The sequence below is a fragment of the Cygnus atratus genome, chromosome 2 (genome assembly GCF_013377495.2).
Source record: "Cygnus atratus isolate AKBS03 ecotype Queensland, Australia chromosome 2, CAtr_DNAZoo_HiC_assembly, whole genome shotgun sequence".
NCBI lineage: Eukaryota > Metazoa > Chordata > Aves > Anseriformes > Anatidae > Cygnus > Cygnus atratus.
In genome coordinates this window covers 146,966,788-146,982,234 of record NC_066363.1, presented here as the reverse complement: position 1 = coordinate 146,982,234, position 15,447 = coordinate 146,966,788, and the positions used below count along the sequence as shown (strand labels likewise).

The following is a 15,447-nucleotide window of genomic DNA, read 5'->3' as shown; positions in this document are numbered from 1 at the left end:
AAGGATCAGCTCCTAGCCAAGGGTGGCAGGCAGATGAGATGTGGGTAGAAAGAGGAGCCTCTGCCCTGCAAAGCTACTTAGTGGGGAGGGACAGATATTGCAGCAGGTAAAAGGTACTTCTCAACAAAGCTCCGAATTGTATGTGCTTGATATTGCAAGATGGTTTAAAGAAAATTATAACATGTTCCTTCATGCCAGTATCAACATGACAAGGTCCCAGGGGAAGTGAAAAGCCCATCCATAGGCTTACCAACCCTGACTCTGTCCCTTTAAATGTCATTGTTAGTAAATACTTTGATGAAAGGAGCTCTCACCAGACAAAAAAGTGGCGAACTACACTGGTAAATAATTTGCCTTGGCAAACAATATTTAAGCCGCCGATTTCAACCATAATTGTGCTCAACATTATCATCTGCTTTGTAAATAGAAGTACTTATCCGAACAGCTGAGCTTTCTGCTGTCGTTGATGAAAATGGGAAAATGTGGGGCAGAGGGAACGTGCCGCTTCCTTTCCTTTCTGCAAAGCTGCGGTTTCCAGCTCTTCCGATAAAACCGTGCGTTTCCATCGCTCTGTGCCTTGCAGGAGGCTAGAGCTGTAAAAATACCCCCGTGCTCCCAGCACGTCCTCAGCTTGGGGCACTCGGTTCTGCAACCCAGCCAGGAACTTGAGCAGTGACCGTGCAGCATGAGAACAGTGCCCAGGTTGCTGCCCTGTGCTCGTCCCACCGCACAGAAATGCCTGCGACGTTTTGTGCCACTCGAGGATGGCGTTGGGGCTATTTTCGTTTCACAGCCTGGGTGAGCTTTCCCCCCTCCCCTTCTTCTTCTCTGAGCCAGATGGAGACACATTTGGTTTCTCTTTTACCCATGTTACTTCTGCGAGAAGAATAAAATGAGCAGGAACAGCTATTGGCCGCAGCAACAGAAGAAAGCCCTGCTTTGCCAGAGGAAACCACATAAAAGCGTGCGTGTGTGTGTTTGGGGGGAGGGCGCAGCGAGGGATGATGCCTGGAGCTTCTTGCACTCGGAGCTGCGATTTGTGAGTGAAACATGATGAAATCACCCCCTGGACAAATCACACGAGCCTGTCAACCTCACCAGGTGGGATTACTTGTAGCTAATAGCCCGAACTCCCAGAGCAAACAGAGCTCTGTGCTCACTATAAAGCAAAAGGGACGGTACTGCATGGGCTTTTCAAGAATCCTCTAGTATGGCTAAGAAGGGCTGCTTCCACTTACACCAGGTAGGGGAGGAAAGGAGCGTGTTTGCTTTTAGAGGAGGAGTAGCCCGTCTCTCCTGAATAAGGTCCTACAAAAAGGAGCGTTTCAGCTTCAGAAAGAGATGTTTTATTCATAACCCCCTTCTGGTTTGTGCTCCTCTGAAACGGTGACTGTCAGCTGCTGCTCCAGTGATGGGAACTGCAGTGCTGGGGAGCTCGAATGTACAGGGACCGTCTCTGCCCTTCTAATCATAACGCTCGTAGCTTGGAAGTCCTGGCTTTTGCACAGTTTGATCACTTTGCTGTTTTGCTTTTGCAGGTTATATCTTTATTTGCTTTTGCCTTTGGAGTAAATGTCTGCATGGGATTTACAACAAATCGCTTTAGGAGATCTGAAGAATGGGATGAGGGCCCAGTCTCAGGTACAGTAACGGATGCAAATTGTACATCGCAATACCCTTATGTTATATACGGCGGTTAGAAACCACTCCTACGCCAAAACAGTAGTTTGCTTGTTCCTTTTACCTCTAGGATATAGAGAAGAAATAACTCACTGAGCCTGAGTCAGTTGACCTTTGGGACTCACCTATAGGTCTCCTATTTACTTAAACTTTTGCTCTGTGTGCATGTGACTATGGAAAATCTAGCTTATTTTCAGATTGAGCGCCACCAGTATCGCCGAGATCAGTCTCCGTAGCTGCTTCATTGTGCTTGCGAAGTTTTGTGCTGCGTGCGGTTTCCCTCTAGAACTAACAGAAATGCCCCGTTTGCTTTAAGGGTGCTGGTTGCATTTTGGTAGCTATTGAAGCGGTTTCTCTAATCTTGAGTAATGCTTTCAAGAACGCGCTGGTGAGAAAAGCTTTTGGCATTTCTGCGTCTCCTGAGGTCATGCTGGTTTGTGAACAGTAGACGGCAGACATCTGACGGCGGCGAGGGCCGAGCAGGTGTTCGCGTCCCTCGCCAGCAGATGTGCTGTCAGGGGTCGGCTGTTTGCCTTTGGAGGAAAGCAAGAACATGCCACAGAAGGGACTGTTGTTCATGTTCTGGGGCAGTGTAGGGTTTTGTGAGCTCAGGCATAGTCCGAGTAGAAAAATATATAAAATGGAATACTAGTCCTTTTTCTTAAAAAATAAAATGAATGTAGGCTTGACTTGTGTCTCTATTCCTTCCTTCGGCAGGAGAAAGGGAACCTGTGGTCATTGACTTAGAGCCGGTTAATTTAACCGAAGTGAAAAGGATGCAATACCCATCTGTAATGATAGCCTGTGAATTTTCATTGTAAACTCTTTTATGGTGTCCTGAGGTTGTTGTGTGCCTGGTAACAAATGTGTGTCCTCCCCTTCCTTGTCTTTCATGAGAATTAGTGTCTAATCACAGCCACAGTTGGGGTTGCTGATCACTGAGCAGAAGCATTTTAGGTAACTGAAGAGATACTGGTGGTTGTTTTTGGTATTTATATAACAGCAAAACAAATTTGCTCGTAAATCAAATGTATTACTAATTTTATCTTCTAGTACATAAACTCTAGAGCGGTTGGGTGATGTGTGTAGTAGTGACATGAAGGATTTGCATTTCATGTCTTCAACAGCTGGCTGTCGATTGCTTTGCTTTTGATGGTGACTGTGCAGGCTTTAGGGCAGGGCTGCTTTGTACCGAAGTCCCAAAGGTCCAATCCTGGGGACTCACTGCAGCTCGACATTGCCAACTCTGCTGAGCCCACCAGCACCGTTCAGTGCCACCAGGGCTGGGAACAGTAGCTGTGTGCTGTTTCCAGTAGCTCACCATCCCAGGAGAATAGTAAGAAATACAGGATATCTCCCCAAAAGGCAGGAGATGTGGGTTATTTTGGGGCAGTCTATTGAAAAGGTGAATATGGCTGAGATTGAACCAGAACCTGGCATTGATGTAGTCCACTCTAAGGGGCAACAATGAGGACAAAACCCTCTGTTACTCTTTGTTTCCTTGTGCATTTGGGAAGCCTGGTTACTTTTATTGCAGTAAAAAAAATTGGATGTGAAAGCAAAGAATAAATTATTATTGCTACATCTGTCTGAAGAAGAAAGTAAACTGTTATGCTAGAAAGGTGTCTTTTTAAATAAAATTAAAGCACTGTGATCAAAGAATTTTTTTTAGGCATTAGGTTCGTGTAGTTGCATGACTTTCAGTTGTACTTCATCATAAGCCTAGTGCTGTGAACTATCCAGAATGAAAGATTGCTGTATGTTCTTTTTCAACTTCACTCTGCCTTGGCTTATTTCCAAGTTTCTTAGTGTCTAGAACTAATTATTTTGTGCTGGCAAAACTCTGTCTCTTTACTAACCATTGCTGTATATTACCAGTTTGTTACTTTTACAGGGGTATGCCATAATTGTAGGCGAACTTCAGTTTTTATCTAGTATAGAACTCCTCTACGAGTCAAACCGGTGTTTTATTTTGTTTTCCATAGTTCATTATACATGCATGTCAAAGAAGTACCATCATGCCTAAAAAGTTCTCTTGATCTCTTTTGATAGCGTATAGATATGTTTGATATTTGTACCCAATAAACAATTTTTTGACTTCAAGTCTTTAAAAAAAAGAAATTAAGAGTACCAAGGCTGCTGTTCTTCATAACTTTGCTTTTGTAAGTTACTTACTGTATGAACCTTCCAGACTTCTTGGTAAATACTTCCAAGGAAAATGACTTTAGCAGTCTCCTGAAGCATATTCCTTAGTCATGGTAGGATGATAGCTTCAATCTTGGAAGGAAAAGCATTGATGTTTTTCTGTTCCTTCTCACTGCATTTTTAAGCGTGACACTAAACCCAGAATTTATTGTCTTGGAACAGCTAGAATTGTTTTGTTTTCCTTAAGTGACTTTTCATTGAAACTTTATTAACTGCAATGACATAATGGAAAAGTGAAATGCAAATTCATAATTTGAATATTACATAGCAAAACTGGTGCTTTAGGTATTTTATGTAGGTATTTAGGTGATCCACATAGGTTCCATATAGGATCCCAAATGGCATACTCTTACCAGGTAGCCTCCTTCCTATAATGGCTGTGTAAGCATGTCTGTATTTTGTAGCCCTACAATTGAAATACTACTGGAAGTACATAGAGTTGATAATTATTTTTTAATGATGTAATTAGATTGAATCAGAGCAAGTAGTTTGATATGGTGCATTCCCAGGTGAATATAACACATTTACAATGGAATTGTAATAACCTTCATGGTCTGAATCAGGAAGGCAGTATTGCCCTATATAACTTTTTTCTCTAATATATGATGTGAGAGATAATACTTAGATGGTTACTTTGAGCCTAGTGGCAAGAAAAAAAAAAAAGGCATGGAAAAGGATATGAAAAGCTCTACGTATTAAAAAAGGAGGGGAGGATCTCCATGGGGAGGCCCCTCTGCATGCTGCATGGAGGCAGGTCTGATTGCAAGAGCTGTGGAGGGATGCAGGAATTTAGAAAAGTATTTTGAAACTGTGTAAGTTTGTTCTGTACAAAGTCTTCAGTGAATTTGAAAATGCTCACCATGAATGGAGCTCCTGATGATATATTTTCCAACTCTTCTACATGCACCAGTACCCATGCCATGGCATTGTGCACGACCTGAAAATCATGGTCTGGCTGCAAAGGCAAGGTCAGTCGTGGTAAACAAAGGATTGATCTTAATGTATTCAGAGATCAGGGGAGTTAAACCACATCCTCTTTTGTGTTGCTATGTGGAAGGTGTCCTGCATTGACTTAGGAGGTATAACTTGAATTTGCTAAGGAATTTGGGATAATTTGTCACATCGCTAATAAAGAGGATGCCAGAAGATGTGGAAAAAAATAGCAAATAAGGGAGCTGGGCTAAACCATTCTTATGTGAAATGGAAACCCTACTTGCAGTCATAGAAAGTGGAGCTGGAGGGGAGCTTGACCAGCTATGTAGACATTCTCTATATCCCAATACATGGGCATTTATTTCTGAAGTGCTCCTGACAGATCTTGGTATATAACTTGTTCTTCAAATCTCCAAGATCAGAGATTGCACAGCCTCTGTAGGCAATTTGTTCCAGTGGTTTCCTGATAAATGATTTGTACTTTACAACAGGTGGACATTCCTTGAAATACAGTTGACACTGTTATTCTGTAATCTGCAGTCAGGTTTACACCTTCTTTTTCCTAAACACATGCTGATGTGTGTTTCTTGACCTTCTGAAATGGTCTCCCTCTCATTCCTTCGAAATGAAGAGGGCAATGCCAGTGTAAGGAATATATAGTTTGTGGTTGTATGTAATACATTTGAGTTCAAATTTGCAGCTTACTAGATCTGTGGTTATATGTTACCTGGCTTCCAAAGGGAAAGTAGCAGAAGAGACTAAATAACAGAAGTGTTCTTTAGTAACAGATTTTCAGGAGCATTTGGCACAAAGCAGCTGTCCTTAAGAATAAGGAGCAAGACTACATCTCTCTGAAAATGTGAGCATTGACATACTTTGAAACAATTCTCATGTGATTAATTTCTAATGTAGATTTGTGGCCTGTTTATGTGACAGAAAAAAATACTGGTCTGTGTGTTGCCAGCATAGATAAGCCACCTTTAGCCCCTAGGAGCTCCCGATGGCCAGAATATTGATGGCTCTTTAAAAGCATCCTTGCAAAGTATGTACCTGCAGAGTGAAACTTCACTGTGGCTATGCTGGTACTTGCTTTTAGCAATGCTCACCAGACTGAAAGTCAAACAAAAGCAGAGAGACACAGTTGCCCACCATTACCTTTTCCAGAAGTCATATGAATGTGCCTTGCTACTATCATGATCCATGGCTGCAGCCATTGTAGGTTTGCTCCCTCCCCATTATATTGCTGTAGGGTTGATTTACTGCCCAGTTTGCTCCTTGAAGTGTTTTATGCTGGTACTGCTGGTGCCAGTACCACTCCAAGGGAAAAAATGGACCAGTAGTGCTGGGGATGGGAAGTGGTAGGATATAAGCTATGTCACCTCCAGACTTCCCCTCCATCTTCTTTCCCAGCCATTTTTACAGTGTTGGGATAAGGTCATCATGTTTGGAAAGAGATTTTTCCTCGGTTTATGTGGAGACTGAACTTTCAGCTATGTAAAAGAGTAGGGAAAAAATACATGAAAGAAAGATCAGAGCAACTGTTTCCCAAAAGTGTCATTGCATCAGTTCTCTTAAAATCATACAGCTAATCATGGTGAGGTTTGCCAAAACCAAAACGTGGTCTAAAAGAAAACAAACTCTAAGACAATTTCAAAGACTTAATTTTAATAGGTCTCAAAGAACAAATGTCATTGTGAAATATTCCTTGGAACACCTCTGCTTTTAAAGAATAACATGAATTCATCTCAGTTTATTTCATAAAATGCCATTAACCATAGAGAGTAGCACACAACCTTCCTGCTTTACATAAGCTTCTGTGTAGGACTCTTTGATAAGAAAAATGTATAAGATACTAAGTTTTGAGAAAATAGCAGGGAAGTACACACCAGCTCTGACAATAAGGGCCCTTACTAATTGGTTATTGAAGTCTAATGCATTATTCATGGTTTTCAGACTGGCAGTCCTCCATTTAGTTATACACATCAAATACATTGTCTTCTTTTATACTTATATACTTCTGTACTTTGTTTAATTTTATAGTTTAATGCTCTGCAGAAGTCCACCAAAAAGTTGTGCTTTACTTCTCCATTAACTTATAGAGCATCTTACAGTTTTCATTCATGCTTGACAGTGATTTGGCACCTTCGAGTAGAGCAAACCAAGTCCTGCTGACTGCATGTAGATTAATTGCAGTCCTTTACTATGCGAACTGCCCAGCCAGCCATGAAAATGTCACTTGGTTTCTGAAAACAAAGGCCTGCTTCTGAGGAATAGCTGCAGCTCCTGGAATTGGCCTTGGAGACTTCAATACATTTCTGCTAGTAATCTCTTGATTGTTATAGAGGTAAAGCCAGGTCCATTTCTTTGCAGGACATTATCACAGCATGCTGCTTCCTCATTCTTTTCCCTCAAAAAAGAGCTGCCTTTTTGGATTTTTAATCTTTTATATATATATATATATATATATATATATATATATATATTTTGGCTTCTGCAAGCAACCCTTCCCCTCTCCCCGCTCCCTTCCTCTCCCTAAGCAGGCAGCTAAGGTTTCACTCATCCATGTGGCTCGGGGCTGAGCCACCTGTCCCACCGCTGCTGGTCTGACAGATGTTGCCCTGTTTCTTGTTCCACACAGTCCTGTCAGATTCCCCCTGGATCAGTACCTCTGGCTCCTGCAAAAACAGATGCTTTGAACTTCAAGAGGCAGAGCCTCCTGGCTGCCGCTGTGACAACCTGTGCAAGAGCTACAACAGCTGCTGCTTCGACTTTGATGAGCTGTGCTTAAAGACAGGTACGATGGGTCTCCTGCCCTGCACTGGCAGGTGCTGATGACGCCTGGCTTATGCGAGCAGTTGGGACTGGCTGTTATAATACAGTGCTCCCTGCTGTAACCTGTGTCTCCTCCTAACCTTGCCTTGCCTTGCCGGCTAGGCTTGGCTTAGCCCATAACGCAGCCCACGTGTCCTTACAAGGAGCAGTAGGGACATGCACCTATTGCTCCTCACTGCTGGGCTTCTGCCATGGTTTCTAGGGCAGAAAAAGGCAAGGTACTATTTGTACTACCTGGAAAGGAGATCTGATACTCATTTACAAACAATAATCAGTGTTCAGGCACCAGTTGTCCCTCCGCGTTACAATGAAGAGAGCCATGGTACAGACTGGAGGCTGGTCTCTCAGTGTTATCCATCCTTTTTTTCTCCCAGGTGATAACTTAATATTAGGGCAATTCACACTCGCTTGTGGATTGTGCATTGTGAAAGCACCTCTGAAACTGGGAGTGTTGAAGCGGTGCAGGTCCCTTCAGAGGTGACAGGCTGGGTTTGTTACCATTGCTCCAGACTCTGATTTCCAGATGTCAGGGTGCATATAACACACTGGTAAAAACGTTTACCTTCAATTCATTAGAGCCTGGGGAAAGGAAATACAGCACTGTGTTCATTTTCCGTTTTTCATGACTCATAGGCAAGGGAAACTTCAAAGAGGTCCATGAGTTATGTTTTATTTCTTAATAGTGCACTTAAATTATTAGTTGTACCTATCTCCTTGAATGTTTGCTTAGTGGTCAGAGTTGACACAGGTGCCTTCTACTTCTGCTGTTAAACCTTTCCTTGCTTTATCAAGGAATTACACTTACTAAGCAGCCAGAAGAGAAATCTAATGACTGAAAATATCATTGTTCATGGATGGGCAATGTTTGAGAGTTTGAGAGAACTTCCTCATTTCTGTTTATAAGGATATTGTTTGAATAACATGGTACCAAATCTCAGTACTGTGATTCTGTAATCCAATATAAAAGAAATGGTTTGGTTCCAGGCCAAGAAGTTCTGAATTTTAAACTGATGCTGTTTTGTCCCAGTGTAAATGACTGTAGAATGTGAGGTTCTGAAGACTTTCAGCACATTGCAAGATGTTTGCTCCCAAAGAACAGACTCTCAGTTCCTCAGTCTCCTGTCCAGAGAGTACAATATGCATTTATATGTATGGTTAGCTGCATAGCACTTAGAACCGTGGTGTAAATTTTCTTATAATCCCACAAGCATTTATGAAGACAATTATCACATGTACAATCTGTAAATATTACATATTTATAGGAAAAAAAGCCCCAAATTAAGGAGAAATGGAGAATGAAAGAAATTGCTTGTGTGTGTGTTTTTTTTTTTAATTTTATTTTTAACTGGGTGCATGTTAACTGAAGTGATCTTTTCAGTTTCCTATTGGCTGGGACAGAACACATGTGGGAAACCATATGCTTATATTCTCAGGCCCTATTCTAAAGCGTAGCAATGTGCTGACCTGGAGAGAACGCCATAATTTAGACAGGCCCTTAGATCCTAACTTCATTTGCAAGATGAGAAGAGCAGGAGTGTTTTACAGCTGCTGCGCCATGCTTCTCCTTGAAGTGCTTCAAACTTTGCAGCTGGTGCTGAATCTCACCCGCTGAGGTATTAGAAAGTTCCTTCTGTCTCTGTGAAGAACCGACGGGAGTATAACATCAATTTGTATCCACATAGTCTCTTTTCATCTTTCTCTCATTTCCCACTGATTGAACTGGGGACTTGAATAGAATTGGGTGAAAAAGAATGAATTACCCAAGAAAAATCAGCATTCCTACTTTGTGTTCCAGGCCCTCCATTTATCTTTCAAGAGCCTTTCTTGACTTTTCCTTTCCACATCTTTTCTGGCATTCAGGTTGTACAAAGCCTGGAGTACAACACCCGAGGGTAGCAGAAGCACTTGTGTGTGGTTGGAGGAGCCCTCCTGCACCTGCAGGACACACAAGGGTCCTTTTTGTTTCTGGTTGACATGCTTACTTCAGAGGTCTTGAAACCACTAAAATGGGGCTATAAATTTAACACTCTACTCTACTTGAGGTTGGATGTAATCACTACGGCTAGAGTGAGTGCTTTTTGTTTTGATTATAATCTCTCATTCTTGCTTACTTTGTGAATATTTTAGCTCGGGGCTGGGAATGTACAAAAGATCGCTGTGGAGAAAACAGGAATGATGACAATGCTTGTCACTGCTCTGAAGACTGCTTAAGTAGAGGAGATTGTTGTACTAACTACCAAGTCGTTTGCAAAGGTACGTCTTTGGTCATTCTACCTCTTATCTTTCTGAATCTGATAGAAGGCAGCCCTGTGGGTAAAGAATTTTCTTCTAAAGAAGGAAACCTCTCCTTGTTTTGCTCTGATTTTGGGGAGGAGGGACGAAAAACAGGGGTTTACATTTGTGATTTTTTGCCTACAGGAAAGCTGCGGAGGGACTCTTTATCAAGGTGTGCAGTGATAGGATGAGGAGTAGTGGTTTTAAACTAAAAGACAATAGATTTAGATTAGATATAAGGAATAAATTCTTTACTCTGAGGGTGGTGAGGCACTGGACCAGGTTGCCCAGAGAAGTTGTGGATGCCCTATCCCTGGAAGTGTTCAAGACCAGGCTGGATGGGGCTTTGGGCAACCTGGTCTAGTGGGAGGTGTCCCTACCCATGGCAGGGGGGTTGGAATTAGATGATATTTAAGGTCCATTCCAATGCAAACCATTCTATGACTCTGATTTATTTTGGACACTAGTGGAGGTGAATGCTTCTCATTTGTTGACAGTAGAAAGAGGTTGTCTTTGCCTGTAGAGATACTGGTAGAACAAGAAGAGGAAAGGTAGACGAGTTTAAAACACAGAAATGTTTGGGTGCACTTGTCTGCATCACAGGGAAAGCCAGGTGTATCTGATGGTTTCAGAAGGAATTTAACATTCCTAGATACGTTGTCTCTGTCTCTAAAACCTCTCCTACCGCTACTACAAAAGCTCCTGCTCAAACTACTCGGGCCAACACCTGTAGGCTTTGATTCTTGTGGGACAGAGGTTGCAAGAATATGACAGCTGTAATTTTCAGGTGGGTGGCACGGGCTCCAGGTGACCATATCACTTCTAGGCACACAATGTCTGCAATACAACCTGCTCTGGCTGGTGGATTGATGGGCTGAGAAGGCTTAAGTTTCAGCTTGTACCCTGATGGTTTGGAGCATGTCCTGCCTTGCATACTGTGTCACCCATTCTGAGCAGGTCTTCTGCTGCTTGGTAATTAGCATTGTATCTCAGCTAACTCTTTGTCTTTTCTTGGTTTACTTTAACGGTGGAGAGTTTAAGGTTTGAAATTTTTTTCTTCCACACTCTTTCGGCTAACTGCATAGCTTCAGAAACTCGTAATAGTCCAGGTCCATACACTGAAAATGGGATTTTCTTTACTTGAGTTTTGCTGTTGGGAATCCAGGTGAAATAATGCATCTTCCAGCAAGTCCCTGCAGAGTACATTCTTCCCCTTCCCAATGAGACCCAAGGCTGATATTGCTTAAATACTAGTATGGTTCTCAGTTTCTGCCTTTTTTTTTTGAGCTCCCTCTTACAAGGGTCAAGACAGAGGAATTTACATGTCTTCTGCTTTAATGTACATAATCTTTGTTTAATTGGTTAATAACAAATGATCTCAATGACGCTGGCATCCTGACAGGAATAAGTGTTATGTGAGAACAGTTTCCTCTTTATTCGTGCTTGTGCCGATCTGAGGATAGTGTTTTTTTCTTTTTTTCTTGGAAATCGTCCCTCCACCTCCTGTCATGGTCAATTGGAATTGCTGCAGGACACATTTCCTGCAGATCTTTTCTATGGTGCTTTTTATTTTGTTCTTTTAATTGAGCTGTAGTTCCCTTAATAGTGCCAGGTTCAGGAAGTGAACCTCATTAGCTAATACTTTGTTTTTCAATTGACCTGTGAAAATGCAAGTCATAAGCCAGTCTATAGTCAGCATTCAGTAGAGAAAACCTTAAGAAAATAGTTGATTACATAAAGTAATTTTAACTAAGGTAGCTCTGAAAGAGCATTAGTGCTTTTTTAGCTGTGCCTGAGTCTCACCTGATCCATGAGCTGATCAACTCTGTAAACCAGCTGGAAACCATTTAGGGTTGTTTTTCTTCCACAGAATGTGTTTTGTTTTGTGTCTTTAGCCAGCTGAAGCAGCTCACCAAGACATCAGAGCTGGTGGGAAGGAGGGTATGAATTCACAGCCTGAAGCAGCGCTACCCTTTTTTTGGCAGATTGAAAATAATAAGTAAAACAACAACAAAACAAAACGTGACTACTGTGCCTAAAGCTTTTACCACTGTTTCCCTCAGGCAAAAGGATACTTTTAAGTCCAGTCTTAAGAGGCGATTCTAGCAGTGATAGTTTGGATATTTTTATCAAGTAGAATATAACCAGATCATTTGTTCAGCTTTGTGGAAGATACCTGGTCATTATTTGGTCATCATTAGCAAGAGCTAGACTTTATTTTTTTGAAATTTTCTCTGAAACCTGTAGCTGTGTCCATATATATGTTTATGTATATATATGCTTATGTATATATTATGTCCATATATATATATATGTGTATATATATATATGTTTTAAACTCTGATTTTACTTTCCTGGTAGGAGAAACCCACTGGGTGGATGATGACTGTGAAGAAATAAAAACTCCTGAATGTCCAGCAGGGTAAGTGTTTTGCTTGCAACCCCAAAGCCAAGTGCAAGAAGGCCAGTGGTCCAGCACTCTGAACATCATGTTTCTGCACTGGCCCTGTAATGCCTTTGCTGAATGGTTATGGGTTGGTTGCTTTCCTGCGCTTCACCATTTGTACAATTGGGCTGATAATATTGTAGCTCATTTGTCTTTGAGCTGTTGGATGAGTAGTGTTGTGTGAGGGCCTGCACTCTTGCCATTTGATCACCTGCTGGTGGGTTTGCCTGTTTCACTTAAATGTGTAGGGAAAGTAACCAAACTCTCTTGAAGACTGTGGAGATCTTTTCCTGATTTCACTAAAATTCAGACTGAGCCACATATGAACACAGCTCAGGTCATTTTTAAAAGCTGAATTTTGGATTATTAATACTGTCTTCCTTAGTGAAAGGATTTCAGAATTACAATGGGGATATACCTTGACTTAGAATAACAAGCCCAGGAATAGCACTGAAAACATGAGAAATTCTGAAACCATTTGGCTCACTATTATGCTTAATGGTAAGCATCTGCTTAGGTGCCATGTTGGGTTGCAGCTCAGTCTGTGCAATCAAGATAGTTTGGAGGAGATTGGAGCCTCTCCTTCTCCTGGTGACAATGGCAGCTTCTTACCCCTGCAGCAGGTGACCCAGGCGTGTCTGTCCAGGACACATCTGTGCCTGCTTGGGTTCAAATCCAAGTAGAAGTAGCAAACAGAAGTACAATAAAATAGCATGAAATACCATCATCTTTAGTATATGAGAATGTTTTCTGCCTCATGGAGTTCACACAAAACGCCACATGGACTTTTGTTTGTAAAGAGAGAAGACCAGCTGTCATAAAACGTGGTTTTTAATTACAGATTGTGTGATAGGGTGGGTACTCATGCATACTATTTTTTTTTCCTCTTCTCCATCTCTGTCTGTAAACATTTGCCTTTTTGGGCTGGATGCTTTTGGCTGCTCAGGGAAAATGTCTTTTATGTTGGAACTCAGCCCTTTAACTAACTGTGACCACACAACCAAACTCTGGATGTTAGTAAGCATGAAGATCATCAGTTTGTGCTGTTCTGTTAAGTAAGCAAAATATTATAGACACACAGCACATGTAGTAACTATACTTGAAGTTGTCTGGAGCCTCAGTGAGCAAGTGGAAATAAAAAAAAAAATAATTTAGAAATGCTGACTTACGTTCATGCTGCTTCTATTCTTCAGCTTTGTTCGTCCTCCTTTGATCATCTTCTCTGTTGATGGTTTCCGTGCATCATATATGAAGAAAGGGAACAAGGTCATGCCCAATATTGAAAAATTGAGTGAGTGCATCTTTTTTACTACAATACATGAAAGACAATCTTTTTGCAGTTCTGTTGTTTTCATTGTGTATTGAGCAACAAAAGTCAGCATGGTGCTGGTGGGTAGAAGGGCTGTGCTAAATGCAGGGCTCTTCTGATTCAAGGGTCTAATAAAGATTTTTTTGTTTGTTTTTTGTGTTGTCCCCCCAAAAGCAAAATGACAGAAGTCCCATTTGGTTTAGATGATATCACCTGGCGGTTTGAAGCACCCTGACTAAAGCAGCATGCAACAATCAAAGAGTGGGGAGAGAGCTGCTTTGGGGACTGCAGATCAGAATCAGTGGTGTTAATTTGGTTTTGTCAGCAAAGAAATGATTCTTCAGAATGTGATATGTATCATGCCTTCTTACAGGCTAGTTGGGAGGTACCCGCAAAATGTTCCACTTGAGTCACAAATGTTAAAGACATGGGTCCTGGTTTTTGTGGTGTACTGGAGGCACTGTATATTTGAGCTTCTCAGTATAGTGTGGTAGTTTGTGTGTGTGCCCATACCCTTGAAAAGCGTGGTGGTTTTTTTTGTTTGCGTGTGTGTGTTTGCTGGCTCTTGTGTTTGTGTAGCCATCTGTGGAGCTGTGGCCAAAGCCTATTGTGAAACTCCAGCCTTAGTATATTTGTCACTTAAAATTAGCCTGTGATTTCTCAAATCGTTTTACTTAACAGCAAGACACTTCCAATGGCTATGGACACTGAAAGGAGGCTAGCTTAGAAAGGAAAACAGTCCATGGAAATCTAGCAGGTTTTGTAGTGCTGGCTGCGTTGTTTCACTTGTTTATTGCGAAGCGCAAAGTGTGTGAGTAGGACAGTTACCACTGTCCTGCGGGAAGACTTGCCAATGTTAAGCAGCAGAACGTTCATTTAAATTGGTTAAAATTTAACCAGTTTCTGCAGCATTTCGAGTTAAAACAAATGATTCCCTGTATTTTCTTTTTTCATGTCTCAGAGCTTCACTTGCTAATGTTTGCATTCCCCATTGATTTTTCAGGATCTTGTGGAACGCATTCTCCTTACATGAGGCCTGTCTACCCTACAAAAACCTTCCCCAACTTGTACACCCTTGCTACTGTAAGTCCCTGGGAAGGAGTTTTTGTTGATAAAATGTTGCAGTTCATTGGAAATGTGGGTTGTGGGAAACAAGATTTTTTTAAAATAAAACTGCTTTGCTGTCTATCCTTTTCTGCCTTCAGTTATTTATTTTTTTTCAGTATTTTGAAGTTCTGAGATAAATTTTCTCACTGTTAAGCACAGCATTACAACTTTCCTGCTCTTTCTTATGCCTGTTTTTGCAGTTATTTGTACTGCTGTGTAATTACAGGTCATGGTTTTTCTGGGGGGGGGGAAGGAACAAACAACCCTGAAATCCTACCCAGAATACAACCAGCAGTTGTTCCGTCATCGGAGTAGCTGAAGTCAGTAGGGCTGTCTTAGCAGCCGTCTTAAAATTTACAGCTGCTGAGTGTGTCTGGATGCTGCATTGGCTCTGCAGAAAAGGAGCCATCGCTTGTGTGCTCTGGTGGCACGGCTGGTGGACAGGCTGTCCCCACCCTGGGATGCACACACACCTTATGACAGTGCTCCCGAAGCAGCAGCCACGTTTTTTCCCTTCTTTTTCTTCCTGCAGCCTCTGCACAAATGTTAACTCAAAAGAGAGAAGGGGATGGGAGAGGGTGGAGAGAAAGGGAGAAGAACAGAAACCTCCTAAATCACCTTTACTGATGAAGAAATTGTGATACAAAGCCTCTGGGTTATA

General features: G+C 41.7%; 1 protein-coding gene across 6 annotated transcripts in view; it reads left to right on the top strand.

Annotated features, from left to right (window-relative positions):
- Positions 1 to 661: 661 nt before the first annotated feature.
- The window catches only part of ENPP2 (ectonucleotide pyrophosphatase/phosphodiesterase 2), a 58,627-nt gene continuing 43,841 nt past the window's right edge, over positions 662 to 15,447 (top strand). For 2 of the 6 annotated variants that reach the window (XM_050708757.1, XM_050708753.1), the window contains exons 1-7: positions 1,211 to 1,243; positions 1,539 to 1,641; positions 7,457 to 7,612; positions 9,778 to 9,903; positions 12,286 to 12,346; positions 13,564 to 13,661; positions 14,683 to 14,762. In XM_050708757.1, coding sequence (XP_050564714.1) covers positions 1,211 to 1,243; positions 1,539 to 1,641; positions 7,457 to 7,612; positions 9,778 to 9,903; positions 12,286 to 12,346; positions 13,564 to 13,661; positions 14,683 to 14,762 — 657 coding nt within the window. Of the gene's footprint in view, positions 799 to 983; positions 1,102 to 1,210; positions 1,244 to 1,341; positions 1,442 to 1,538; positions 1,642 to 7,456; positions 7,613 to 9,777; positions 9,904 to 12,285; positions 12,347 to 13,563; positions 13,662 to 14,682; positions 14,763 to 15,447 lie in introns of those variants that run through there. The other 4 variants (XM_035556237.2, XM_050708752.1, XM_050708754.1 and 1 more) reach the window with 4 other exon arrangements.